This window comes from Panthera pardus, unplaced genomic scaffold, assembly GCF_024362965.1.
Source record: "Panthera pardus isolate Hobbes unplaced genomic scaffold, ASM2436296v1 HiC_scaffold_16, whole genome shotgun sequence".
Classification (NCBI taxonomy): domain Eukaryota; kingdom Metazoa; phylum Chordata; class Mammalia; order Carnivora; family Felidae; genus Panthera; species Panthera pardus.
The window spans coordinates 140576351-140604088 of NW_026526721.1; the positions used below are offsets into that span (position 1 = coordinate 140576351).

Genomic DNA, 27738 nt, shown 5'->3' on the forward strand with positions numbered 1-27738 from the left:
TCCATAATTATGAAAAAAATAGTTTAAGCCCATTATCTAGAAATACAAGTAACAGGAAAAAACCGAACTAGCATAGTTTCGAGTAGTTGCTTGTAGGGATGGGAGTTAAACAGTGGGCTGCTGTTTTTCTTTATTAATCTAAAGCTGGGGTCAGCCAGCTATGGTCCATGGGCCGGGTTCAGCAGGCTGCTTATTTTATTGGATTACAGCGACATCCACTCGTTTGTCGATTGCGTGTGGTTGCTTTTGTCTCACAAGAAGTTGGTACAAAAGCAGAGTTGAGTATTTGTGACAAAGACTGGATGGCCTGAAATCTCAATTATTTACTTTCTGGCCCTTTTCAGAAGAAATTTGCCAACCGAATGTCTAGGGCAGTGTTGCTCAAATGTCGGCTGCATCAACATCATCCGGAGAGCTTGTTAGAATGCAGATTTCTGCACCCACCTGAGACTCTGATTCAGTAGATCCTGTGCGAACACAGAATCTGTGTTTCTAATAAGTTTACAGGTGCTGTTGATACAGCTGGTTCAGGGACCCTGCTTTGAGAACCACTGGTTTAAAGGGAACTGTTTTTTAAAAAAAAAAAATCATATGTAAGTATCATGTTTATAAAACAAATTTTAAGTCTTGGGAGGGATCAGCTTAGAAACCTGCCTGCAACTTTAAGCTGAAATAAATACAGAAACAACCTCTGGTAAATTAAGTGTGCCAAGAAATGATTAAAATGTACTTTAAGAACTTTTAATGGATTAAAACCATTAACAAATTAAAGCGGACAAAATATACTATGTCTTATTAAAATAATATCTCGTGGATGTGGGCATAGATGTTAGCAGTTCGCAAGATCGCTGCCACTGCATGGGCACGTTTCCTCCAACAGCTAGTGTGTGGCCCTGTCACACTACCTCCTGTCATTCTGCTGTTTATCAAAGGCAGATAGATTATCGTATGACAATATCAACTATGCATGCAGTTATATAAAGTTGTTTTATTTCCTCTTTTTTTTTTTCATTGAAAAAAACTTTTTGTGTGTTTATTTTTGAGAGTGGGGGTGGGGGTGGGGCCGAGGGGGGAGGGGCAGAGAGAGAGAGAGAGACACAGGATCCAGAGCAGGACTCCAGGCTCTGAGCTGTCAGCACAGAGCCCAACAAGGGGCATGGGGCTCAAACTCACGAACTGGGAGATCGTGACCTGAGCCAAAGTCGGAGGCTTAACCGCCTCAGCCACCCAGGCACCCCCTTTTTAGTTTATATCCTCTTACCGGGGCGCCTGGGTGGCGCAGTTGGTTAAGCGTCCGACTTCAGCCAGGTCACGATCTCGCGGTCCGTGAGTTCGAGCCCCGCGTCAGGCTCTGGGCTGATGGCTCGGAGCCTGGAGCCTGTTTCCGATTCTGTGTCTCCCTCTCTCTCTGCCCCTCCCCCGTTCATGCTCTGTGTCTCTCTGTCCCAAAAATAAATAAAAAAACGTTGAAAAAAAAAATTTAAAAAAAAAATATTTTCAGTATTTTCATTTAATATCTCATAAAACACTTGTTTTCTGGACAGCACAGCCCGAGAAACTTGACATAAAACCTGTTCCTCTCCCCTTAACCCCTTTCACAGAGGAGGAAACTGATGCCCAGGGAATCTCCAAAGTTGTAGATACTCCTGATGGGAGTCCCTACTTCCTTCCACTCTCTTCTATTCAGCTCCCGTTTGCTTTGCTTCAGGCTGTGAAGGAAGGAACCCTGAATGAGCCCAAAATCAAATCAGGCATTGATTGGGAGGGGGGGGGGGTGCGGGGGGGGGGGGGGAAGCACTGCTAATATCATGAGACATCTCTTTTTTTTTTTTCTCAAAAAGCCTGAAACAAAGGAAATTCTCTGCTTCCAGGAATAGCCTTAATCAGTCACATATGTGAACATAGACCCAGCGACTGTTCAGTCTTCCAGCAACATGACAGGATTTTCCCAAAACACTGATTTTTTTTTCCTTTTGCCCTATTACCAGTATAAGTAGTTTTGTTTCCTTTTTCTTTTTTTGTTTTTTATTTTCTTAAAGATCCTAGGCATGATACCAGACTTTTCAATCAGGCAGGCAGGATGCCGAAAATCGGCAGTGTTTGAAAGCAAAGAGAAATGAAGGATTATTGAGAGTAGAAGTAGTCCCTGGTTGGTAAAAACAAACAAACAGCTTTAAAAATCTAAGAATCGTGCCCTGCGGGGGTGGGTTTGCTGAACTGTCAGCTCCACCAGTTAATGAGGTAGTTTATCTAATGGAGATAGAAAAGACCATTTTTAACAATGCTGGGCTTTGTGTGTGTGATTTAAAAATCAAATTGAGTGGAAATGCAGCAAATACTAAACGGCGTTGTTTATTTTCTAATTAATTTGCTACAAACTACGAAATCACGATGTTAAATATATTAGATGGTGCATGATTTTTAGAAGAGAAAGCTCAGAAAAACATTCACCTCTCATAGTCCATTTACTTTATTTTCATCAGAGAAACAAGTTGTGGTTTTAAAGTGTGAAAAGGACATCGATATTTTGGGAGGGGCACCACTTTGGGGGTTAAGTGTGTCACAGAAGCCAACGGGGACTATAGTCTCTTTTGTAAGGTTCAGCGGACTCCTGGGGAACCTGGGAGCATATGGTCTCACTGTTGATGATGCTCATTTTTAATATTAATAGGCCAGGGACTCAAGGCCCTGGGGAGAATGTCATCTAAGTGAGGACAGCCACTCACATCAGGACGGCCTGTGGACGTTTTCCTCTGTAGGGTACAACCAGGACACCTTCAGGCACTCAGTGACATAAGCACACAGCACAGTGGAGGGTAAAGCAGAGATGGTAGAACCTTCCAGATCTAGGTTCAAATTCTGACCTAGCCACAGGCTGACTCTAGGACATTGCGGCTAAGTCATTTAAACTCACGGAGACGTAATTTTCTCACCTGGAAAATTAGGATAATAACTGCCTCTCAGGCTATGGCGTAAGAGCTAGAGCTTGGGGCTCGTTAGCGAAGGGACTGACACGTAGTATACAAATGGAAGTTATTCGGATTAGAAAATTGTGAGGTTTGTAATCAAACTGGCTGATTGCACAAACTGAGAAATCGGTAAGCCTTAATGAGTCTTTGTTCTCAACTTTACCCGGATCCTACCTTTTCTTCCATGACAAAATTTGGAGTCCTGATATCTTCCTCAGGCAACTGTGATGTGATTCCCTACCCTCCCCGACCCCAGAGCCTCTTATCTATCCCAGTAAGCTTGTTCTCGGAAGCCTATCATTTGGTGAGACAACACATATGTTAATAGCAAATTGTTACCTACTGTTTACTCTGCCCCGGGCACTCTTCTCATGGTATTAACCTCATTTCCTCATGGCAGCCTCCCAACAGCCCACTGAGGTAAATTCCATTATTACCCCCATTTTACACTCAAAGCTGCCATATTGAGAAGTCAGATAATTGTTCATGGGGTAGGGCCATGATTTGAACCTAGGTGGTCCGATTCTGGAATCATGCTCCTGACACTTACTCTTGGCCGGCCTTGAGATACCGTTCTTGTTTTGTGTCACATGGGTTTACTTTTCAGTGCTTCCCTAAGTGGAGTCCAGAGTTTGGGGCTTTTACTGAATGTTGGTCATCGGGGCCAAAATGAACCTGTGACGTCTACAGTCAGCCCACCCTAGCATCTGTTCCAGGCTTCTTCTGTCCCCAGTCTCGAGCAGTCCTAGGTGGTGCCGATCATTGCTTGCGAGTTCTTTGTAGGCGCAGGACAACTGAACCCTCCTTAACGACCCGATCTCAATTAGGAGCTGTTAAAACTAGACACTCCGTGATGGCAGGAGCCACATTAGCCTTCTTCCACACTAGTGGAAGTATATCACTAGTGCCTACATCAGCACCTGGCATATAATAGTAAGTTAGGATTTTATTGATGGGTGGATGATTAAACAGACAAAGCAGTCACATGGATCAATGGATGGTGCTCTTACAAGGAAGGTGCATACTGTTGACAACAAGAAAAGATAGAAAAAATTTTGCTGATCTTTCGCTGTATCTCTTACTCACCTTTCATTAGGGTATGGTTTTCTCCTACGATTATATTTACCTTTTGGAGCTATGTCATTCCAGGGGGCTAGGTTTCAATCCCAAGTTTGTTCATATAAAATATTTAACATCTTCGAAGCACCTAGATTAGGACATGATTGCACAATCAACTTCTCTAAAAGAAGCAAGAAAAAATATTCATTCACTCGGTGAATATTTAGTGAGTGTCTCTAGCCTGTCTGGTATCCTTTGAGGAGCTTGTAACATAGCATGTGATAAAACCAAAAAACTCTGCCCTCCTGGTGAGTTCATTGTAATGGGAGAGACGGACAAAAACACTTGCGTAAAAACTTAAGTGCCATGGAGAAAACTTAAGCAATGTGAGGGAGATAGGGAAAGATTGGGTGTGGGGGGATGTTGCTATTTAATATTGGACAGTCAGGGCTACTTTGAAATTGTAGATTTGTTTTATTCTATATCAGGATATAAGACTTTAAGAAAATAAAGGTAGTAAATATAGGGGAACAACTGGGAACTAGAAGACCTAGCTTAACATCTGAGATTTTTCACATAACTCGATAAAGAAGAAAATATTTTTGACTTATAAAATTTATATATATATATATATATATTGTTGTTTTGTTTTTTTTTCCTTACAGAGTTATCAGTTCTGGATCTTTAAAGTGCAAGGTGGTCATACATTGAACTGTTTTGCCTTTGCCCCAGAAGACAGCTCACCCTCAACCCTTGCCCTGAATTGACCTCCCTCACTTTGGTTCAAGACCTGGAGTGATGTGTGCCCACCCCAGAACACTTTTCATCCTGTGAGGCCTGAAACATGACCACCAGTAGCCACGCATGTCCTGTCCCGGCAGTGAATGGACACATGACTCACTATCCAGCCGCACCCTACCCGTTACTCTTTCCACCGGTCATCGGGGGACTTTCCCTGCCTCCCCTCCATGGCCTTCATGGTCACCCTCCGCCAAGTGGGTGCAGCACCCCATCACCTGCAAGTAAGTACCACTGCATCTTGCTGTTTTGTTTTTGTTTTTTTTATCTTGGCTGCTGGGCTTAATGGATGTGAGAAAACAGGATGCTTCATATCCAAGGTGAGTTCTCATTTTGTTGGGTTTTGGTTTCTCTCGGTCTGGAATTATACTTTTAGTTCTGCTGCAGAAATACAATTTGAATCTTGATACATGGTGCGGTTTCGAATTTGGTCTGTTCAGAGCTATGTTGTATTTTGCTTTCTTATATAAAATGTAAACAAAAAGGAATCGGCGGCTATGACCAACGTTCTTGAAGAAGTTGGCCACTTGCTAAAAACTGAACAGTGAATTAGAAGATGATACTGTAAAAATCATTAATGATAATCCTGAATTTAACATAAGTTTTGACTGTGAGGTCTCCTTGAATCTCTAGCTCTTTTCCTGGGTACAGACAGTATCTTTAATTATTTAATTCATATCACATAAGCTTTTTTGAGTGTCTTCATCCACTTTTGATTCTGTATTAAGCTGCTTCTTACCTCTGATCTTCTCTAGAATGTTGGGTAGAAAGTACTATAAAATAAAAGTAGAGTTAGAATTCTTCAAGACTGATATAACTTAGTTATAGAAAGCATCCATATTATGTGATTTGGTTGTTTTGTTTTGTTTTGTTTTGTTTTGTTTTGAATGTTCTGCCTGTTTAAGGACAAGCTGTCGTGAGGTCTTGCCAATGAGCTCTTGCCCAACCTATTGAGAAGTAGGTTGGGCAGTTGAGTACCTGGAGGTGAAAAAGCACATTTATTCCAGCGGGCTGCATCATGGCACCGTAGCACCTTCTCCAGGTTCTTTCGTAGCTCAACAGGAGCTCTTGAGAGCTCTACCTGGTGATTATTTCACATCTTGCTGTTCTTTAATGAGTTCCTGCAGATACTGGCTTGTTACTTGAAAGTTACTCTTGAAGTATTGCCTTCATTGTTGTGGTTTTGTGGTCTTTGTGCCTTCACTTCTTCCTTCTGCTACATTGTTAGCTCCCTGGGAGCAGGTAGCTTATTCCACCTAACTGGGGATTCTCAGCAAATGGTCCAGTACCTTCAAAAATAGTTTAGATATTCAGATGGTCTGGATGTTTGGGTAGATAGCTAGATGCATGGACAGAATTTTACTCCAGGGATGTTGATTGCACTCACAGTATTATCATGCCTGGTGCATACTGACTGGTTTTCCTTCCTGGAATGACCTGACGATAAGTCTTCCTTTCTGTGTTGTGGCCAGAATGTGGGACCAATACAGGCTTTTCAGTTGCTTAATAACATTCTCCCATGCTTCTCAAGTTCAAATGGAAGATAGATATAGCCAAAGTAGTTTCTTCACTGTCAGGAGAAATAGAAAAAATGCCTGTATTCAAAATCTCTCGCTGACCCCAAGTGCCAGTTCAAACCCTGTTCATCCAACATGCAAATGATCAAATGAAGTTATATTCCTCTAACACATGAAGGAGTCTGACTAAATGATTGTTAAAGCTATTAAAATTTCACCCAGGAGCGTCTGTACCTAATTCCATAGCTCAGGCAGTCTGATGGATAGCACATTCTAATGTATTTCTTTCCTCAGATCACAAGTATATTTTGTAGATTTAGCTAAGGAGTTAAGACAGTATTATCCCCGTCCTGAGTGATCTAATCTTGCAGTTGGCAAACCCTTAGACAGCCGTAGCCCCGAGGTCCCAGCATCTTTGGGTTTCTTTAGGTACTTATTTTAAGGGAAATACAGAGGATAGTAAGATCTTTATGCTGAATTAGCATCCATGAACACTTGAGCACACTTTCAATATACAAATCCCTCACCCATCTGCTTGCAGATATTTTTAAGTCTAAGAATTCTATAGAGCAGTGCTTGGCAAACTACAGCCTGTGGGCCAAATCCAGCCTGCCATCTGTTTTTATAAATAAAGTTTTATTGGGACACAGCCCCATTCGTTTGTTTACATATTGTCTATGGCTGCTTTCATGCTACAATGTTAGATCCCAGGTAGCCCACAAATTAATAGCAGTTTTGCAGTTCAGAAAAGGGGGAGGGTGTAAATAATTACAATGTTTTTCTGAGGGCCTTGGGGAGAGGATGCGAGTAACTTGTACATTGCAAAGTGGCTGGGGGAGTGGCAGAAAAAGGGCGAGGTACTGAGAGTTCAGGCTGGAAACATCAAAATGGGCTAACTTGGTAGCTAATGTCTTACTTTATGATTTCTTGCTACAGACAAAGCACCTGAAAGCCACTCAGATGAAATCACTAATAGAAGCCAGTGTTGATGTGCGGTCTGTTAGTCGGCCCTTGTATAGAGAGTTGTCTTCGTCTTCTTTACAGCCTGGGGTTTAGAAAGACTGGGAACAAGGGTAAGGTCTTAAAAGCTAAAGGCAGACTTTCTCTTGGCTAAAATTAAACGTCAAGTTTTATTCACGTATTGAGGTTACTTAGGGAGGTAGCTGAATTCTAGAAAGTCTCAATAACTAGCAAAACACATACTTGGGTGAAAAGGCCAGCTAATCTGGAATGCGTGTTGGGGAATGACTCCATAAAGAGGATCCTGTCATTGAGCCGTGGGATTTGCCGATGTTTCTTTCATAACCTATACACCTCTAGATTCTGCAGCTCAGCCAGAAAGAATAAATTTCCCTGCCCCGGTGACAGGGTTCTTTCAGCACCTTGTAATTAGAAAGGCTCAAGAACCTTCTACTTCAAGATCTAGTGAGAACAATTTCCATAGCAGCTACTGGTATTATACCCATTCTGACACCTCCCACCATTCAGTTCTGATTCTCTGGTCGGCCTGTTCTCCTAGGCCAGAACCTGAACTCTGCACATTAACCTCTTCCTTCCTATAGGATGCACGTTCCCCTTCCCACCTACTGACATGTCCTTGACCTACAGTCTCATTTACGGTCATTTAGCCTCTGTGGATTTTTCTTTCATCAACTCTGAACTATGTTTATTTAAAGTCTTTATGATGTTTATTATAATGTAATGTAACTTTTTGTTACATTATAACTTTTTGTTACATTATTGTAATTACAATTATGGTCACGTAATTAATGTTATTGTAATGTAATTTACTGTAATGTGATTTCATGTAAATAACGTTTATTTATGTCCTTTATAGTAATAATATTCAAGTCGTTTAAGGACAATGGTAGGGTGTGAATTGGAAAGAAAAGTTGATTTATAAAGGGGTGAATTCAGATCATCTCCAAAGCCTTTTCAGCTCTGGCAGGTGTGGATTCTGTATATTACAACTCCAGTGTTCTCCTGGTCCTCGTGCCCTTTACAACCAAACAGCCCATCTTTTCTTGATTTGTGCCAATTTTGGACCCAGTTCTGCAGCAGGAGTACCTGGCCATTGGTATGACCATTTGTGACCACTCATAATTCTGAGGGAAAGATGTGGCCACTTTTTAGAAATTCTGCTCTCCAGAACTTTCTGACCTAAATGACAATAAATATGTGCAAAAGAGAAGTGAACTTAAAAAATCTCCTATGCATGCATGTTCTTGCCTTTGTATTCTGGCATAAATTTTTTACATTTTGAAGTCCCCATGAGGTTAGAAACCAGACATTTTAGAAAAGAGAGTTCAGGTAAGTAATAAAAACTACCATTACCATGTATTGAGCACCCTGTGTATAATCCACTGAGCACTGAATGTATATCATTCCTAATCTTTTTTTTCCCCCAAGTTTACTTATTTTGAGAGGGAGAGAGTGCCAGTAGGGGAAGGACAGAGAGAGAGAGAGAGAGGGAGAGAGAGCATCCCAGCCGTGCAGAGCCCTACGCGGGACTCAAACTCACAAGCCATGAGATCGTGACCTGAGCCAAAACCAAGAGTCGGACGCTTAACCAACTGAGTCACCCAGGTGTCCCTTAATCTTTTTTAATCGCCTCCTGAGATCTCTGCCGAGCCATTAACAGCAGTTCCATTTTGCAGATGAAGACTGGGAGGCTTCGAAAAAGTAAAAAGCCAATACAGCTCGTTAATGGTGGCACCAGATTCCAAGCCCCCAAATCCCGGGGGTCCCTACACGAATGTCCTTCCCACTGTGTTGGGTAACAAGGCCAACTTAACCTCCCACAACTCCACCACGGGTATCTCTTTTCCATGATACTTCAGGGAGCTTTTGGAGACGAAGGACATTTAAAGGACTTCACAACCTCTTTAGTTCCACCCATTACTGTGAAAGCAGCTGTCATTTTTCACCAACATAGGAACCGAGGGTGGATCCCATTGTCAGGAAGTCACTGTGGATGCCTCTGCTCGGCTCTGTCCTACAGACACAGAGCCTGTCACCGCCAGGCAAGCATGACTCCCAACAGGAAGAAAGCCTGATATACTATGCCAGGGAACACTCAAAATTTAATGTTCCAGAGCTCTCTGTGAAAATTGGACAACTGTCCGTCTGTCTCTCTTTATGTTCCTTTCATGGTTGCTTGTTCTGTTTTATTGCCACACATGTGCTTTTTTATAGGTTGTTGTAAGCTGGAAAATATTATTAACAGTTTTGGCTTCAGAGACTCTCAGTTTAACTCCAGAATCTTAAAATGGGAGCTCTTTTCCCTGCTTCTTCAGAAAGCGCTCTCCTGTCAAAATCACAAAGTAGGGAAAATAGGGTATTTACTTTAAAAACTCGCAGCCTTTTGGAGAGACAGACTGAGTCTCAGAGTTCACAATGATGCGGCATAAAGTTAGTATTATTTCTGTATCTTTTCTTAAAGAGAAACCATGATATTAAATACAGGCAGATTGATGGTAACTAAAACCGAGTTAATTCCTATTGTCCTTAAACATACACAAGGACCCTGCTGGACAGAAATCATCTCCAGTTTCAACATGTCTGGGGCTTAGTAAATTGTTAGTGTTTAGGGAATGCCAAATACAATAGTATGGTCCACATACATGCATTCTAAATCTTTTTCTAGGCCAGATAAAAATAAGATAAAGTAAAAGAAACTTGCTAGGAATTTGAGTAAACAGAGTATAACAATTTTGCTCATTTCCTCTGCCTTTGGTCAGTGAGTATCTCTAAATTTCTGAGGCTTAGGGAGGTCCAAGGCTTTCACCTGAATATTTTAGAAATAGTTTATGTTTTGGGCATGATTAAACACTTTTAGCGGTCTTAGGCCTACAGCCACATATGTCATAGGTAAGAGTGTATTCCTCAAGACTGGACAGGTATTGATTACTTGAATGCGATGCCTCTCTTCCCCAATAATAGAGGAATCTTTGTGTCTTCTTCTTGATGTCTTTACAATTTCCCCAGACTCTGGTCGAGTGCAACATGTAATCCTTTGAATAGTTCTAATGAGGAGCTGGGTTCATTCTGTTTGTTGAACTTTACCCCAAAGGGATCAGGAATATGTGAACATGAATTAGAAACAAAAAGATTATTGTTCAATTTCGTCAAATTAACTACAATGCCCAAAGGAGAGTCTCAACTCGGGAAGTGCGTTCTTGAATAGAAATAGGCTCTCAGTCCACAGAGGCGATCATAAAAACAGGAATGGATTTTCCGCTGACTTATTCTTGCCAATGATTATTCCTAAGGAGAGCATGTTTGAAAGAATATATACCCAAAAAAAGACCAAAAATGGAGAAAAGAGAGAGATTAATGGTTTAGACGTAATATTAGATTCCTTTAGATATTCTGTTTATTAGATAGTTAAACAGAGACATTTTAAAAGAGCATTTTTGATCTTAGGAAAATTGAGCCTATGAAAATTGGAATCACCATAATAGCTCTGAGTTGGCTATGAGATACGAGACTTTCCATGTGTTCCAAATTTGTCTTGATGAATTCATCAATCTACAGCTCCTGTACATTTCAGATGAGCTATTTTGGTCCTACTGATGGAAAACTCGTCCATATAACCTTGAGTGATAGGAAATTAAACTCCATACAGGTAGACTAACATGAGGACAGGTAGAATTAGCACCAGATGGCTGCCCCCTGGGCCATCTTCACAAGGTGTCGCCCAGCAGTGTCACAGAAGCTCTGGTGATTTATTCTGTGTCATCACGGTGAGACAGCCCCCTTCCTCTGTCTTTGTTTCTCGGTTTTTCTATTTTGACTCCCACCAACATTTGAATGGTGTTTTGGTCATTTAAATGGGAGAGAGAGAGAGAGAGAGAGAGAAGGGGGAGGAGGGTTGTATGGGAAGGAAGGAAGAGAGGAGAGAAGGAAGGAGGAAACTAGACAGACAAGAGAAAGAGAGAGACTCTAACCCTGTAATGTGATCTCCAGGCCACCTCCCAGAACTCGAGGCCACCAGACCAACCACTGGCCGGTGGTGCCATCAGCACTCTTACTTTTTTACTTTGCCATGAGAATAAGATTGAAAAGAACTGTCACCTCTCTCTTCTTCTCTCAGCCCCTCCTCTTCTCATGTGCGCTGTCAAAAATAAATATATAAACTTTAAAAAAATTTTTTTTAATTGGGGGTGGGGCACCTGGGTGACTCAGTCAGTTAAGTGTCTGACTTTTGACTTGGGCCCGGATGACGATCTCATGGTCCGTGAGATCGAGACACATGTCAGGCTCCCCGTTGACAGCATGGAACCTGCTTGGGATTTCCTCTCTCCCTCTCTCTGCCCCTTCCCTGCTCATACTCTCTCTGGCTCTGGCTCTCTCAAAAATAATTTTTCTTTAATCAAAAATAAATTAATAAATAAAAGAGCTGCCACTCACGTAGTGTGCTACATGCATTACCTCTGTCTACCACCTGGAAAAGAGAAATAGTGAAACAAAGACTGAGCTAACCAACTTTCCTAAGGTTGCTCAGACAAAAATGACGGGACCGGGTTTGAATTCTGGCTCTGACCAATCTCTTCTTTTCACCCATCCGTGTTAGATGCAGACGTTGAGGCGATGCAAAGGTTTTTAAAACACTGTATCTGTCTTTAAAGATCTTGCACTGCTATGGGGAAATCATAATCACCTAAAACCACTTAGATCTAAAACTCTGTTCTCTGCTCTGTAAGGTGTTAGATTTCATAAAGCTTGTAACAACCCCTCCCACCCACGTACCTGCTGTGCATATGTTGATTTACTATACGCGTCCCGTTTCTGCTATCTTTAGTTGTTTTCCTAGCTTTCCCCCCTCTACTCCCGTGTTAACCTGATGCCTGGCACACAGTGGCATCTCATTTAAGGTTCACAGAATGACCAAATCAATAGTTCTTGCTGATGGGAGATTTCGACAATTTGTGGATGTCCTTTTGGATGTCACGATGATTGGCAGCACCGTAGGCATTTAGGGGGCAGGGGCTACGAGGCTGGATGTCGGGCACTGTGCACAGTAGTTGCAAAAAGTAAAGAATTACCTCATACCCTCATTGACTTCCCACCGTCCCACCAGACGTTCATGTTAAGAACCCTCCCTCCCAGATAAATTATGTTTAACTGAACTTAGCCATAACTCATTTTTACATATAAATGCAAACTATTACATGAATTTGTTATACTGAAAATTATTTAGAGCTATAACTGCTGTGCAGATGGAGAGTAGGCTGCTCTTTTTTTCTGTTTGGGACGTTTCTAAGGGGCACCTGGGTGGCTCAGTCGGTTAAGCTTCTGACTTCAGCTCAGGTCATGATCTCGTGGTTCGTGAGTTTGAGCCCCGGGTCAGGCTCTGCACTGACACTGTGGAGTGTGCTTGGGATTCCCTGTCTCTCCTTCTCTCTCTGCTCCTCCCCACTTAGGCGTGCTCTATAAATAAATAGATAAATAGATAAATAAACTTGAATTTTTTCTTTTTTTTTAATATTTATTTATTATTGAGAGACACAGAGCATGAGCAGGGGAGGGGTAGAGAGAGGGGGAGACACAGAATCTGAAGCAGGCTTCAGGCTCTGAGCTGTCAGCACAGAGCCCGACGCGGGGCTCGAACTCACAAACTGTGAGATCATGACCTCGGCCGAAGTCAGTCGCCCAACCAACTGAGCCACCCAGGCACCCCTAAAAAAATTAAAAAGGAATGTTTCTCAGAGTTATTTACTATTTCAGGTAATCATGTCGACATGATTGTCCTGACGACAGGGTATTCTTCATTAATAGACTTACTCACACCACGTTTTTATCAGTCTGCATTTGTAGGTAAAATAATCACTTTAACTCTGCATATTGAGGCAAGCATGTTACCACTTCTTTATGCCTGGACATTTATACTTTGAAATAGCTATTATTTTATTATAAATTACTTTGAATTCATCCTTGATATTGCAGTCAGGGCCATATATTGATTTCTTGGAAATTATATGTGTGGGTGGGCTATATTATCTATGGCTTTCATTTGGAAATAGTAAAGCAGATGTTATAAAACATGTTATTAAAAGAAGCATTACATCTTGAAGATTACTGGAATGAGTGGATGGATGGATGCATACATGAATGAATGAGTGAAAAATAATTAACAGGGTCAACTAAACTGCTTTGAACGTAAACGTTCTAGCCACTGAGAGGAAGTTTGTAAGGGACGTGGACAGGAAAAAGTTTGTAAAACCAAATCCGATGGTTATGCCAGGCATGGGCCAATGGGCATGGCCCTGGGGAAAGCCATATGCGGAAGAACGATGGACAGTCGGAAAGTGTTTGAAGTTTCCCATCTTGGAAGGCATGTGGGGTTAGCAAAGAGCCATCTAGCACTTGCCTCTATTTCTTGATGGGTAAACAGTGTCTCCAAGGTGTACAAAAGGGAATGAAATGTATCTTTATTCATGAATTTACTCTTCCAATCTTTATTTAACATATACGTGTTAGGTATTTGGAGTAGGCACCTTAGAGTGTCTCTGATGGTTTGCTGGGTAAATTTATCCAAGTAAATGGTTCTTGTGTGTCAGGTCAGATTCTCTACCTCCAAAAGATGCTCAACATCCCTAACCATTGGGAAAATGCAAATCAAAATAACAGTGAACTGGCACCCTATACCTTTCAGAATGGCTAAAATAAAAAACACAAGAAATAACAAGTGTTGGCAAAGATGGGGAGAAAAAGGAACCCTTGTGCACTGTTGGTGGGAATGCAAACTGGTACAGCCACTGTGGAAAACACTATGGAGGTTCCTTAAAAAATTAAACGTAGAATTACCATATGACCCAGTGATTTCACTAGTGAGTATTTACCCAAAGAAAATGAAAACACTAATGTGGAAAGGTATGTGCACCCCTATGTTTATTGCAACATTATTTACTATGGCCAAGATATAGAAGCAACCCAAAGGTCCATCTACAGATGAACGAATAAAGATACAGGGTGTGTATACACACAGGAATATTATTAAAGTATAAAAAAGAATTAAATTTTGCCATTTCAACAACATGGATTGATTTAGAGGGTATAATACTAAGTGAAATAAATCTGTCAGAAAGACAATTATGATTTCGCTCCTATGTGGAACTTAAGCAAACAAAGAAAAAAGGAGACCACAGACAGACTTAAATATAGAGAACAAACTTGTGGTTGCTAGAGAGAAAAGATATGGTGGTGGATGAAATAGGTGAACGGGATTAAGGGTACACTTACTGTGATGGGCATATAGAAACATATAGAATTTTTGAATCATTATATTGTATAACTAAAACTAATGTAACACGGTATTAATTATACTTGAACAAAAAAAAATGCTACCTCCTATGCACCTCATCTTAGGATTTATCAGGACAAAGCTTGGAACTGTTATAGATTGAATGGTATATCCCAAAAGATGTTGAAGTCTTAACCCTCAGTATCCATGAATATAAATTTACTTTTAAAAACAGAGTCTTCTCAGATGATCGAGTTAAGATGAAGTCGTTAGGGTGGGTCCTAATCCAGTACGACTATGTCCTTATGAAGGGAGGAAATCTGGACACAAAAAGGGAGATAGGGAGAGAGCGCCGTGTGAAGGTTCGTGTTAGGCTTCCGGAAGACAAAGAATGCTAACGATTGCCAGCAAATGAGCAGAAACTAGCAGAGTGTCATGGAACAGATTTTTCCTCACAGCCTTCAGAAGCAAGCCTGCCTGCACCTTAATTTGGGGGTACTTTTAGTATCCAGGGCTGTTTGTGGTCCTTCGTTATTAGTTGCCCTAGGAAACTAATAAGGCTTCTAATTTGGAACTACACCTTCCTGTCACCGAAGAAGGAAAAACTATGCTTTTGATCTCTCCCTCCTCTGAAAGTATCGAGTTATTTAGCTATTTTCTCATCATTCTATGCTCACAATAACTCTTTTTCTGAATTATGTGGTTGCTTTGGCTTAGACTAATTCTATTTCAGGCAAGTTTTTGTTTTTGTTTTCCTTTATAGCCAGCCTTCCTTGATTCTGGTGGCTCCACGTCCATGGTCATGAATCACAGTGATCATATTTTTTTTAAAAAACAGGTGCCTCTCTTGGGGCACCTGGGTGGCTCAATCCGTGAAGCATCCGAATTCGGCTTAGGTCATGATCTCACGGCATGAGTTCGAGCCCTGCGCTGGGCTCTCTGCTGAACAGCTCAGAGCCTGGAGCCTGCTTTGGATTCTGGGTCTCCCTCTCTCTCTGTCCCTCCCCAGCATGCATGCATTCATTCTCTCTCTCTCTCTCTCTCTCTCTCTCTCAAAAAGAAATATACACTAATTTTTTTTTTTTAATGAGTGTATCTCTAATCCTCTGGTTTTATTTGGGTCCTATCCTTGGATCCTAAATTCCCACCCCCTTTCTTGACCTTTCCATGTCTTCTTTAATATCTATTTTGTTCTTAATTTTAAACCCCCTGCCTCATGACTCTACCTACTCGTCACCGTTATATATTGGAGCCTGTGGGACTCTCCAGAAGAAGCATTCACGTTACAAATTCACATTTCAAGTCCTGTCACTGAGAGATTATCAGTGGCAGTGATATGATTCTAATTATTCGTTGTTTATTGTCTCAAATATCATGCTGTTGGCTCACCCAGCAACCTCTGGCACTCTTTCTTCAACCCTGTGCTCCTTGATTTTATACTTACGAGTAGTTTTGTCATATCGTTAGTTCTGTCGGTGGCCTGGTCTTTATATCTACCCCCCTTAGTTCTCTACATCTGGGATTTTTTTAGTTACTTCCGGCCAAAACCCTTTTAAAATATTTTGGAAGCCACCCAAGCTTGTACCACGTATAAATTTAAAGATCCTGGGCCTCACTAAATCCTGCCCTGGTTCCCTTTGCCTTCGGCGAAGTGGGTGAGTCACCTTGTATAATAAGATAAATTTGATAATCTGAAAATCTGCATCTATACAGTTATTTTTTTTTAATGTGTGTTAAAATCTCCACAAGCCATTTTACTGGTGAAGATGACTCCTTACCGATGAGCGTGCATATTTTTAATTTGGGGCTGAGATATTTTGCCAAATACCCATAGGTGTACAGAAGTTTGGATAAAACAAAACTTCTAGGGAGTTTGGGGAAGACGAACAGTGATTATCTGGGACCCTGTGGGCACCAATGACAGCAGTAAATTATGTGGCTATTATTTTGGGGAGAGTGGCAAAATGTAGCACCGATGAGAGGTACTACTCAGATACTGCCCTTAGCCTTGGGGAGCTTACAGTCTGAGAGACCCATACTCATTAGGAAATGTTCATCCTGTTCACCCGAGAACAGGGTTGTGATGAGACCTCCATCAGTTGATGCTTATAAACTCAATCTAGCGCTCGGCCACTAACAGTGCTTAAGTATTTGTAACTGTGGTGTAACAATGCAAACCCTAGAAATAGCAGTCATTGTTAGTGTCTGCGGTCAGAAGCTGTCCAGTCATAAGCAAAAACCTTTTCCGTCATGGGGCTGACATTCTCACAACCGTTTCCAAAACGTAAAGGTTGTTCACACACACACACACACACACACACACACACACACACACATTTTTCCATATTTCTTAGAAGTCCATATCAGGCATATGGAAGATTTCACTTTACAGAGTTTGTACCCTGCCAAGATCTCCCTTTAAACCAGAATCCTCTAGAAGGTGATCTTGCACTTGGGTATTGGAAAGGACTCTTTTGCCCGAGTAACCATGGCCTGCTGAATAATTTTGTATTCATCACCAAGAGACTACATCCAAGAAATATGTGTGTATCTGAGGTTATCTTTGACAGATGAGCTCTCCTCAGAGTCAGGGACCTTAGGTAAGAGCTGAACTTTCCTGTCTTCCCAGAGACTATGGGCACTTCCGGTTACTTTTTCTTCAGAAACCATCTAATAATGCTTGGCTGAATTTTCGTGCTGTGTTTAATAGTGTACATTTCTCAGGCATTGTGGTTTTTGCTTCTATTAATACCAAGCTACTCTCATATTAATCGCGTAATGGTTATGAAGTTGGCCAATCCAAAAAAACATACTTAAAGAAAAAAAGCTTATCTTGACCTTTCATAAAGTGAATAGCACTTTAATGATGACCATATGCTTAAAAAGAAAGCAAGAAAGCCAGCCTTCAGCATACTTAGTAAACCTCTTTTATCAGAATGGCGTAAAGGAATATTTTCCAAAACAGGGATTAGGGATTTCCGTGAGTTCTGATGGAAATCTTCGAAACGTGAGGTGAGATTCGCACCACCCTTGACTCTTGCTCTGACCTGTAGGCAATTTTGGGATTTCTTTCTTTTTCCACAAAAAAATCTTATTCCAGAACCAAGGTCAGAATAAAGCAAAGGATGCATGTAGCACTATCGATAATATTTTGTTCAGTTCTGAATCCCTAACGGGTCAAGTATACACCTATTGATGCAAAGGCTGACATCTTCTTTAGTACTGGCCACGATTTCTCGATCTCTGCTTTGAGGACAGAGAGCAGAGAGATGTGTCCAGGGTCGGGCAAACAAAGAAGTACTGCGGACTAACAGAAAAAGACAAGGCCTGACACAGCGGGCAAAGACAAAATGTGTAACAAACTTGTACAAATCGGAAGAAAAAGACCAATCATTAAGGAAATCCAATTCAGGACCACATTGCCATGTTCTATCCATGAAAGTTACATGAAGTAAGTGTGGTGACAGAACCAAATGTTGGAGAGAACGTCAGTCAACGGACACTCTGAGATATATTGCCGTGAGAGGCTAAATTACTATCGTCATCTTGGAAATGGCTCACATTATCCTGTAAAATTGAAATATGCAGATTTCTTATGATCAAGCCATTTGTCTTCTCGGTAACTATCCTAGAGAAGCTCTTTAATATGAATACCAGGGTTCGGGGCGCCTGGGTGGCTCAGTCAGTGGAGCGTCCGACTTCGGCCAAGGTCATGATCTCGCGGTTTGTGAATTCGAGCCCCGCGTCGGGCTCTGTGCTGACAGCTGGGAGCCTGGAGCCTGCTTTGGATTCTGTGTCTCCTCCTCTCTCTGCCCCTCCCCTGCTCCTGCTCTGTCTCTCTGTCTCTCAATAATAAATAAACGTTAAAAAAAATTTTTAAATATGAATGCCACGATTCATGTTGAAAAAATTCATGGTAGTGCTGTTTGGAAATTGTAAAAAAAAAAAAAAAAAAATTAGATACCAACCAAATATTTATGAACAAATGCAAAAACTAAGCGGTGACATTGTCATTAAATTCAATCGTGTGCCTCGCAGAAAGTGAAGCTACAGGCATCAACATGCATAGATCACAGAAACACAGTGTTGAGTTAAACACAATTTTTGGCAACAGGACGTTAACATTTTTATAAATACAAGACAAACAATTTTTGGAAGATATATGTAACAAAACTGTACATTAAGAAGTCAAGGCAATAATAAAGAACAAATCCAAGGTAATAGATACCTTCTAGAGGTTAAGCAAAATAGATGAGTGGATAGGACCGAGAAGCAGCACAGGAGTGCACGCAACAGAGGTGATAGAGTTCTAACTGTCAAATATTTAGTGACATGTTTTCTACCACATGCACATATGTTTATTTTTGTAGGTGTTAAATGCACCTTAAAAAGATAAGCTATCACTCTATCCATTGCTTGATGGCAGTATCCTTAAACGAAAAAGTCCCATTCTGAAAAAAAGGCAAATGGACAGTGAAAAAAAGGCAAATGGACAGTGAAAAAAAATTTTTTTGTAATTTGAGTCTTAAGAGTAATTGTACTAAACAGAAGAGACTCATAAATATGGAGGACAAACAGAGGGCTACTGGAGGGGGTGTGGGAGGGGGGATGGGCTAAATGGGTAAGGGGCACTAAGGAATCTACTCCTGAAATCATCGTTGCCCTATATGCTAAGTAATTTGGATGTAAATTTAAAAAATAAAATAAAATAAAGAAACCCTTTGACTATTAGGATTCTGCCAGATACATTATTTTCTCACTAAAAATAAATGAACAAAATATGAAAAAAAAAGTAATTGTACTAATGCAAATTTGAAAGTGAGATGCAAAGTAAGACTTTATTTCTTACTTACAAGTAGGCAAAGATTTGAAAGAATGATCCCATTGTTATTCAGGCTGTATAGAGAAAAGAAGACTCGTGCAGCCTTGATGGCGAGAATGAAAATTGATATATCCTTTCTATGGAATAATTTTACAGGAAATGACAAGGGCCTTAAAATATTCATACTGACGGCTTTGCATTTTTGCTCCTGTGAATTTATTTGCAAGAAGTAAATGTTTTAGTGTGCTTGGGGAAATAGGTATTAGCACAGATTTGTTTAATTAAAAAACAAAGAAACTGAAGGCAAACTTCCTCCGTAATAAGAGGTGATTGATTAAAGTAGAGAATGAAAATAAAAAGCAGACCTTTAAAATTTTGATGGAGAAACAAATATATTGACATGGGAAATGCTCAGTAGAAAAGACAAGTTCCACAGCTAATAGAACGAAGTTTTCACTGTTAAGTATTCAGAATACTTAATATTCTTTATTTTAGCAGAAATATATTTATTTCAGGGTTTAGGACAGAGAGACTGGGGAGCATATTAATAGTTTTAAATTCTGGGTCATGGATTATCCAAAATGTTTTCTTCATCTTTATTCAGGGGGAATGCTCACCCCGATCACCTCGCTGCTCGGTGCTTGGCACATAGTAAACGTTCACTAAATGTTTGTTGTGTGAATGAGTGCGTTAAATGGTAGCTCATGGAATTAACTAAACTAGAAGAAAGGAGACTTCTCATTGTGCTAATTCAGTTGCATTTACTTGAAACAAATATCTTACCTACATCAGTATCCTTGTCTTTCAAGTGTCCCATTAATGGGGTGCTCAGGGGCGCCTGGGTGGCTCAGTCAGTTAGGCGTCCAACTTCGGCTCAGGTCATGATCTCACAGTTTGTGGGTTCGAGTCCTGCGTCGGGCTCTGTGCTGACAGCTCGGGTCCTGGAGCCTGCTTTGGATTCTGTGTCTCCCTCTCTCTCTCTCTGCTCCTTCCCCACTCATGCTGTCTCTCTCTGTCTCTCAAAAATAAAACATTAAAAAAAAATTTTTTAAATACAAGGAAAAAGGTGTTTGTGCCTGATTCCATTTCGTTTCCAAGTAATGAGCCCTTCAGAGGTCAGAGGGACATTTGCATTTTGGAATAGTAACTTTTGAGCTAAGTCCTGATTCCACAGTGGCAGAGACTCTGCAGTGGTAGGGTTTCCAAGGAGATAATTTGGAATAGGAAATTGATTCTCTCAGCTTCTTCAAAGCCTGTCCCATAGGGTATCCACATACTTGACCTGTGCCCAAGGCTTCTTCTGTTTTAATAGACTCCAGGTGGATTATAAACGTTATTAGCATCACTTTGTAAAAAAAAAAAAAAAAAAAAAAATCATAATTATCAATCTTTGAGAAACTGTTATCTTCTTTTTTCACAACAAATAGATGAGTACTTTTTAGTTAACTCACTTATATCCTATTTTATTTGGGGGAAAAAAATTATGACAACTTACAAAAAAGTACACGTATCACTTTTAAAAATTAGAAAGAAGTATATTTAGGAATGAGAAAATAAACACAGTGAAACCTTGGTTTGCAAGCATAATTCATTCTGGAAACCTGCTTGTAATCCAAAGCACGTGTATATCAAAGCAAGTTTCACGAACCATCGGCTCATTGGTGATCATGTGACGTTTGGCCTCACATACCCCTGGTATTGTGAGACATCGCTCGCTTATCAAGTTCGAATTGATTAGAAACATTGGCTTGTTTGGGGGAACACTCGCAGAACAGGTTACTCGCAACCCAAGTTTTCGCCGTATTAGAAAAATGAGTTGAAACCAACTTGAGGCCAGTGCATTAAAATGCATTGCCTGAGATAAGATAATAAGCGTTGCCCGGACGTCCTGAAAGCCTGTCCCACGAAGAAGAAGGTCCATGCAGCCGTAGAGTTGACAGGGCTCCTAAAATGGAAATGGCCCAGCTCTCAGGAGAAGCGCAAGTGAAGCACATCCCAACCATACAGTAAGTCCAACTCTGTTTATGTGTTTGCGTTTTTAATAACATCCCTCGTTGTGGGCCAGATTAATCATTCCGCAGCTCAGTCAGAGAAAGCAGGTCCCTGTGGGGGTCCCAAACAATGTCTCCAGGTACATAGCTCTCACCATCGGAACTCAATCCAAAAATAAATATTAGACTGTCAAGATAAATAAATGGTCTTCATAGCCTTCAGGCACTTCTCCATGAAAACCCTTTCCCTCAGCCAAGGATTTTTGTGAGCATTTGAAGAGCCATGAATTTGGGGTTATACTCCCTTGACAAGGACGGAGAAGCCAAAGGCCAGCCCCCCACCCCCAACAGGGTTTTTGCTCACAGCACAGTTCTGAATATGAGCCAAAGGGCACCAGATCATGGAAAATGTAGAGCAGTGTATTTAAAAGCATAGACCTCAAGAGTCCAAAAAACCTCCGCGTGACCCAGCTGTGTGTCCCTTGGATAAATCAGCCTACCACTCCCTGTCCTCTTGGCATTGCTCTGCCCAAATCTTATCTGCCTGGAATGTAGGGCCAGCATGAGGACGGCGAGAAAGAATGCTCGAAGTGCCCTGCACAGAGCTTCTGCTAAACCCGATTTATACCTTAGTCTGGGATATTTATAGGGAGGCAGGGAGTTGTGAGGAAGGGGGGAATGCGAAACCCTCCAAGAGAAAGTGGGAGTGGAAAGTCGTATGTGGAGCGAAGACTCTTTCTCCTGGAGGGACAGCTACCTCAGCAGAAGCCACTGGACTCAAGGATGCATTTTCCTCAACTTGGGTTCGTTTTCTTTGGACGCTGGAAGGAATCGTCAGTGAATGTACTCACATGCCCCCTCGCCCTCCCCACCCAGCCCCAGCCCCAGCCCCCAGACACACTCTTCCAAGGCTGATGGGAGGAGACCGTTGATGTTTCCAAATGTTGAAGCTGCCTTTTGTGTGGTCATTAAGGTCCCGATTTGTGCACTAGTGTGCGGTTGTTTTTATTTTGGGGGGAAATCTGAAGTATTCCCTAAGCGTCTTGTGGACTTGCATTACAGAACACAGCAGGAGATATTTAACTGGCAAGTTCTCTCTGAGGTCACCGTGTGCCACATTTTTTTTCACGGAAAGCTTCAACTGCTCAACTAAAGAATGTGTTTCTTTAACAGGCAAATGAAAAAGCGACTGCTGGGTGATTCCTTGAGGTATGCTTAATTAATTCCAATCTATTAATGACGGCAATTTTCTAGTTTCAGATGATAAATGGCAGCCCTTCCTAAAAGGCATCTCGAAGAGAAAGGATCTTCTCCCCACCCCCAGATTTTTTTTTTTTCTTTGTCCTTGGCTACTTCTGTCGCTTGCTGCTTAGAGTGAGCTCACGTCAGTAATAGTCATAAATGATTTACAAAAGTAATTCCTGTCTAATCACTTGGGACTTGGAGGTTTTATGATGTTGCCAGATGTGCCATCAAAAAAAAAAAAAAATCATCCGGTTCAGAAACTTGTGATAAATCGAGTCAGAATCCATTAATTCCCTGGAGGCAACTGGTTGGTTTGCATGGATTTGTGCCGGGGCCTCGCCCATCTTCATCGGCTTCTCTTTATCCTTCTGTTCAAGTGTGTAGAAGACAACAAAGAATTCTGTAAACACAAAGTTACTAAGGAGCGGTTAGCATTTATTAAAGACCCTAGCACAACTTCAATGTTTGTCTCATGTGTTAAGAGGACATTTTAGTCCAATGAAAGGGGTGGGAGGGGAAAGTGTGAAAAGCCCCAGATGATCCCAGTTCTCGCGTAGACTCTGTCTGTCTGTCTGTCACTCACAGTGCCGGTGCCAACATTGCATAAATACTCAGATGTCGCTTCTAATACTCTCCCCTTTTTTTGAAAGCTCCCCGCAGAATTCTTCTTTACTTCCTCTGCACCCTCACCGTATGAGCTTTGTGTCTCTAATAAAGAATTTTGGCTATTGCACCTTATAAGGGTTTAGTGGTTTAAACATTTTCCCCTCTCGTAAAATTGTCATCTTGTTGAGGGTGAAGCCCACGTTTTCTCCAACTTCACTTTGGATGATGTCTTTTCTTTCATTAGGAAGAGTCTAACTGATTTTGGTGAATGAAGGAAAGAATCCCAAAATGGATGACTGTGAATTTTCATTCCAAAACACATAGTGGGGGGGGGGGGGGGGTGGAAGGGGTGGACAAATGGAAAGATCCATACCGAGCTTTTTAAACCACTTTGTTGGACTGCATACAAATAACTAAGGAAGCCGAGCAGTAGAAGACTTTAAATCAGCTTATATCGTCTACCCGAGGACCAAAAATGGCACCTTCCCAACCAGGAATTCTGTATTCCTAAATCACAATCTCTCCGTGGAGATTAAATGATCTGTAATCCCGTGTAACAAGGCACAGTAGTGTACTCTGATGACAACTCTCTGGGGAAAAAGTTCCCCATGTCATCTCTGATTACAAAGTCAAGGAATCCTGTGAATTTGCTGATGTATAGGTTCCCCTTTAATGTAAATGCAGGTAAGGAAGGGGGGCAGGCAATGTGGAGTCCTTTAGGATAATAGACAAGTGTTGACATAATTCCGAATCCTCGCAGTTATTCTGGAAGTGCTTATTTAAAGAGCTTTTCCGAATTGCCCCAGTGATGAGAGTTTTGAGTGTTCAGAATCTAACATTTGCATAATTCTTCATCTTTGGCTCTTCTCGGACGTAAAGGTAGTATTTTTGCCCAATGACTTCATAAATATCACAGTAGGAGTCAGAAACCTTTTTGATATGATTCTTGAAGTGCAACTAAATAACCTCTCATAGTTTAACAATTTATAGATCAAACAGAGGGAAGCACTCTAGCCTCTTGGGGCCCCTCATAAGCTAATGATTCTCCAGATTTCCTGCTACCCTTTTGAAAGATTTGATTGGTAGAAATCAATGTAATGGTTTTAAAACTATTAGTCAGTCCTGTTGGGGAGTTAGCTCTGTTTTCAAGGACTAAATGTACAATGATACTTAGACATTGACCACTACAACTTAGATGATTTTCTCGTATTAACTATTAGATAGTCTCGCCTATAATTTCTTTTAATGCCTGTGTTTACCGAATAGAAATAGCTCGTAAATGTCCCATCATTGAGACATCAGAATGTATCAGAGTGTAATCTATCTAAAGTAGAACTCTAGAAAATTAAACTATGTTTTTCTCACTTTTCTATTGGTCTTGGTCCATATGCACAAACGGTTTTATATCATTGTAGTCATGGCGCAAAGTCAGTTTTTAATTATGGTTCTTTTTTTCTTTCCATTACAAATGCCCGCTGTTGCTGCTTACCCTGTTGAATGTTGTTCAGGATATTGCTAACTGTATTCCACAATTGTGTCTTTATGAGCCATGCCAGGGGTAAGAGCTTTTCTGTTTTCTATAGCGCAAAAATCACGTTTCTAGTGAGGGGGGGAAAAAAATTATCTCATGGTCACGGAGGATCATTTGGCGATCACATCTCCTTTTTGGCATGGCTTCCTGGAAGGCTTAGAGTCACCTTTGTAGTTCGCTTTAAATATAGGATTAATGGTGAACATTTTCCAGACTTGCCTCCCTTTGTGCATTACAGTTTCTCTGTCTCATCCAGTTCTCCTCTCTTCAACCAGTTTTCGGTTTTGTTCCAGTTCGTTTTATGTATATCATATAAAGCACTTAAAATCTCTTTATAGAAATTTTCCTTGTATTATTTTAATATATGCTTCATAATTATTTTAGTTTCTGTGTGATAGTTTATGGAACGGAGGCAAATTATTTTATGCATCTTTGGCATTTAAGTGGTCTCTTTGTTTGTTTTGGGTTGTTGTTGTTTTAACTGATGCAGAAAATAACTTTCACATCCGAGTTTTTTCTTAGGTCCATTTTTAAAAATTATTTTCTTGGGGGAAATTTTCCAGACTGAAATGGCTCATTCAAAAGTTTTCCTCTGACAACCAACCTCAACCTAACTTTGCCCTTTTTTGAAGGTAGGGAAGAGGATTAATCCATGGTAAATCTGCGTTTACAGATGGGCTAAAGGATGTAGTTATTGCCAAAAATTTACTCCTTATAGGAAGTAATTGAAACTTCATGTTCCAGTCTGCTCAGTGAATATATCACTTCTGTGCAAAAATAGGCCAAAGTAAATCTGGGCTTCACAAGTCTCAACATAATGTAAAATCTTCCTTGCTTAATGGAAGAGAAACTACTGAAAATAAAATAAATTTACTGAGTAAAATATTACATAGACACTAATTTTTAATATGCCTATAATAGGAATTAAAACCTTTGTGTGGGGGGGTGCCTGGGTGGCTCAGTTGGTTGGGCATCTGACTCTTGATTTCAGCTCAGGTCATGATCCCAGGGTTGCGGGATTGAGCGAGCTCCACGTCGGGCTCTGTGCTGAGCATAGAGGCTGCCCGAGGTATTCATTCTCTCTCTCTCTCTCTCTCTCTCTCTCTCACTCTCTCATTCTCTCCCTCATTCTCTCCCTCCCTCCCTCCCTCCCCTCCTCCCTCTGCCCCTCACCTGCTCAAGCATTATCTCTCTCACACTCTCTCTCTCATTTGAAAAAAAGTATAGATATATAGGTAGGTAGGTAGGTAGGTATTTATATGTATTTATTATATATTTATTATATATTTATATGTTTATATATTTATCTCTATATATGAATGAAACCGATTCAGCCCCTCATGAAACTTACTTTCTGAAAAGAGGCTCTTAATGTTGCTTCAGGCCACACAGATGGAAAAGCAAAATGCCAAACTTCATTCACCATATTGCCAAATAAACATGCAAAAGGAAACTTGAGTGACAGGGATGGGACTCAAGTGGTAGCTAACATTCCAAGCAATTGAAAGGCATTGTGTCACTTGTTCTATCAAACCACCCCTTTTGATCTTGATCATTTTGGCTTAGTTGTATGTCTTTCTCTTCCACTGATCCCACCTTCTCCCAAACCTGTGATTTTACATGTTGTCTAAACCACAGAAAATCCATTTCTTGTGAAATGGAAGCCAACCTCCCTTGGGTGTTTAGATACCTCAAAGATTGTTCCAGTGTAGAAAGAAGTCTTCCAGAAATTAATTTTAAAGCAAAAAATAAATCTGTTAGCACTGGAGTGAAAGGAACATGAAAACATTAAGACCCTAAAAAGTTCAGAAATCACTTCTCTGTTCCATTAAACTGCAATCAGATTGTGCTTTTTATTGTTTTATATGTTTCAATTAACTCAATTGTAATTGCTTGTCAGCATTTCATTCTAAGCAATAAATTTGTCATAAAAAAGAGTAGAAATAATCAAATTTCATTGTTCATCATTTTAGTGTTTGTTCCTCTTATCTGTTCCTGCTACTTCGGAATATATTCTTTTGCTAGCAGCTGTTGTGATATGTTTTATAGGGAGATGTTTCAACAATTTTCTTTCTAATTTTCTTTCAGTTATACATGTAGATATTGCTTTTCAGAGTAAGAAAGGAAATGATCAGATGGGAAAGGAAAAAGGGAAATGGAGAATGTATAAAACATGGGCAATGCCTGCATTTTATATATTTATATGACATTTACACACTACTTAGTTTTAAAAAAATATATCAATATTTGAACTTATTTGTGTGATAAACCAGCTAGTAAAATGATTATTTAGCTCTGTAATTTAAATAAAAATATTTGTGAATGAAGATTAGACCGCAAGATATTGTTGATATCTGCAGACCCCAGTATCAAATCGTCGCAGTGTTTTCTCTGGCCTAGAACTCTTTGAATTCTCCTCTCCTGACTGTCCTCTGACTTCTCATTAAGACATGCTTGAAAGAGAGTGATGGAAAAGGATACTCATTTATACTAAAGTGCAGGTGACCAATATGATTTACTATCTTAAACATCCCACAGATATTTTAACAGAAATACAGATTTTGACTGAAAATATTAAAATGTGACTCAAAAAATGCATAGTTGGCATCAGCCAGTATTTGGAAGGCAAGGGATATTTCTTGATACAAAAGATCTTTATGGTGCCACTGAAATTATATCACACAAACTGTGGCCTGTCGTTCTTGATAGAATTCCTTTTCTAAATATTTTTCACCTGCAGATATTTATTTCTTACAAGTGTACTATCTCCTTATCAATGCAGGCCTTAATCTTGAAATTATGTTACTTGAAAATACATTGTATCTTAAATGCCTAATTTCTGACACTATGATTTGTAAAACATTTTTTTCTAGCTATTCATGGGCTAAAGAAATAGATTTTTAATGTCCTTGGATTTGCCTGGTAAGTTTCAGTAGTCACATGCTAAAATAATAT

General features: G+C 40.4%; 1 protein-coding gene across 3 annotated transcripts in view; it reads left to right on the forward strand.

Moving 5' to 3' along the window:
• Nucleotides 1-27738, forward strand: part of RARB (retinoic acid receptor beta) — a 530011-nt gene that overhangs the window by 125097 nt on the left and 377176 nt on the right. For all 3 annotated transcript variants that reach the window (XR_008422613.1, XM_053903863.1, XM_019422920.2), the window contains one exon: nt 4694-5050. Coding sequence is in view for 2 of the 3 variants with exons in the window: in XM_053903863.1 (XP_053759838.1) it covers nt 4873-5050 (178 nt within the window). In the remaining variant the exon portion in view is untranslated. The remainder of the gene's footprint in view (nt 1-4693; nt 5051-27738) is intronic.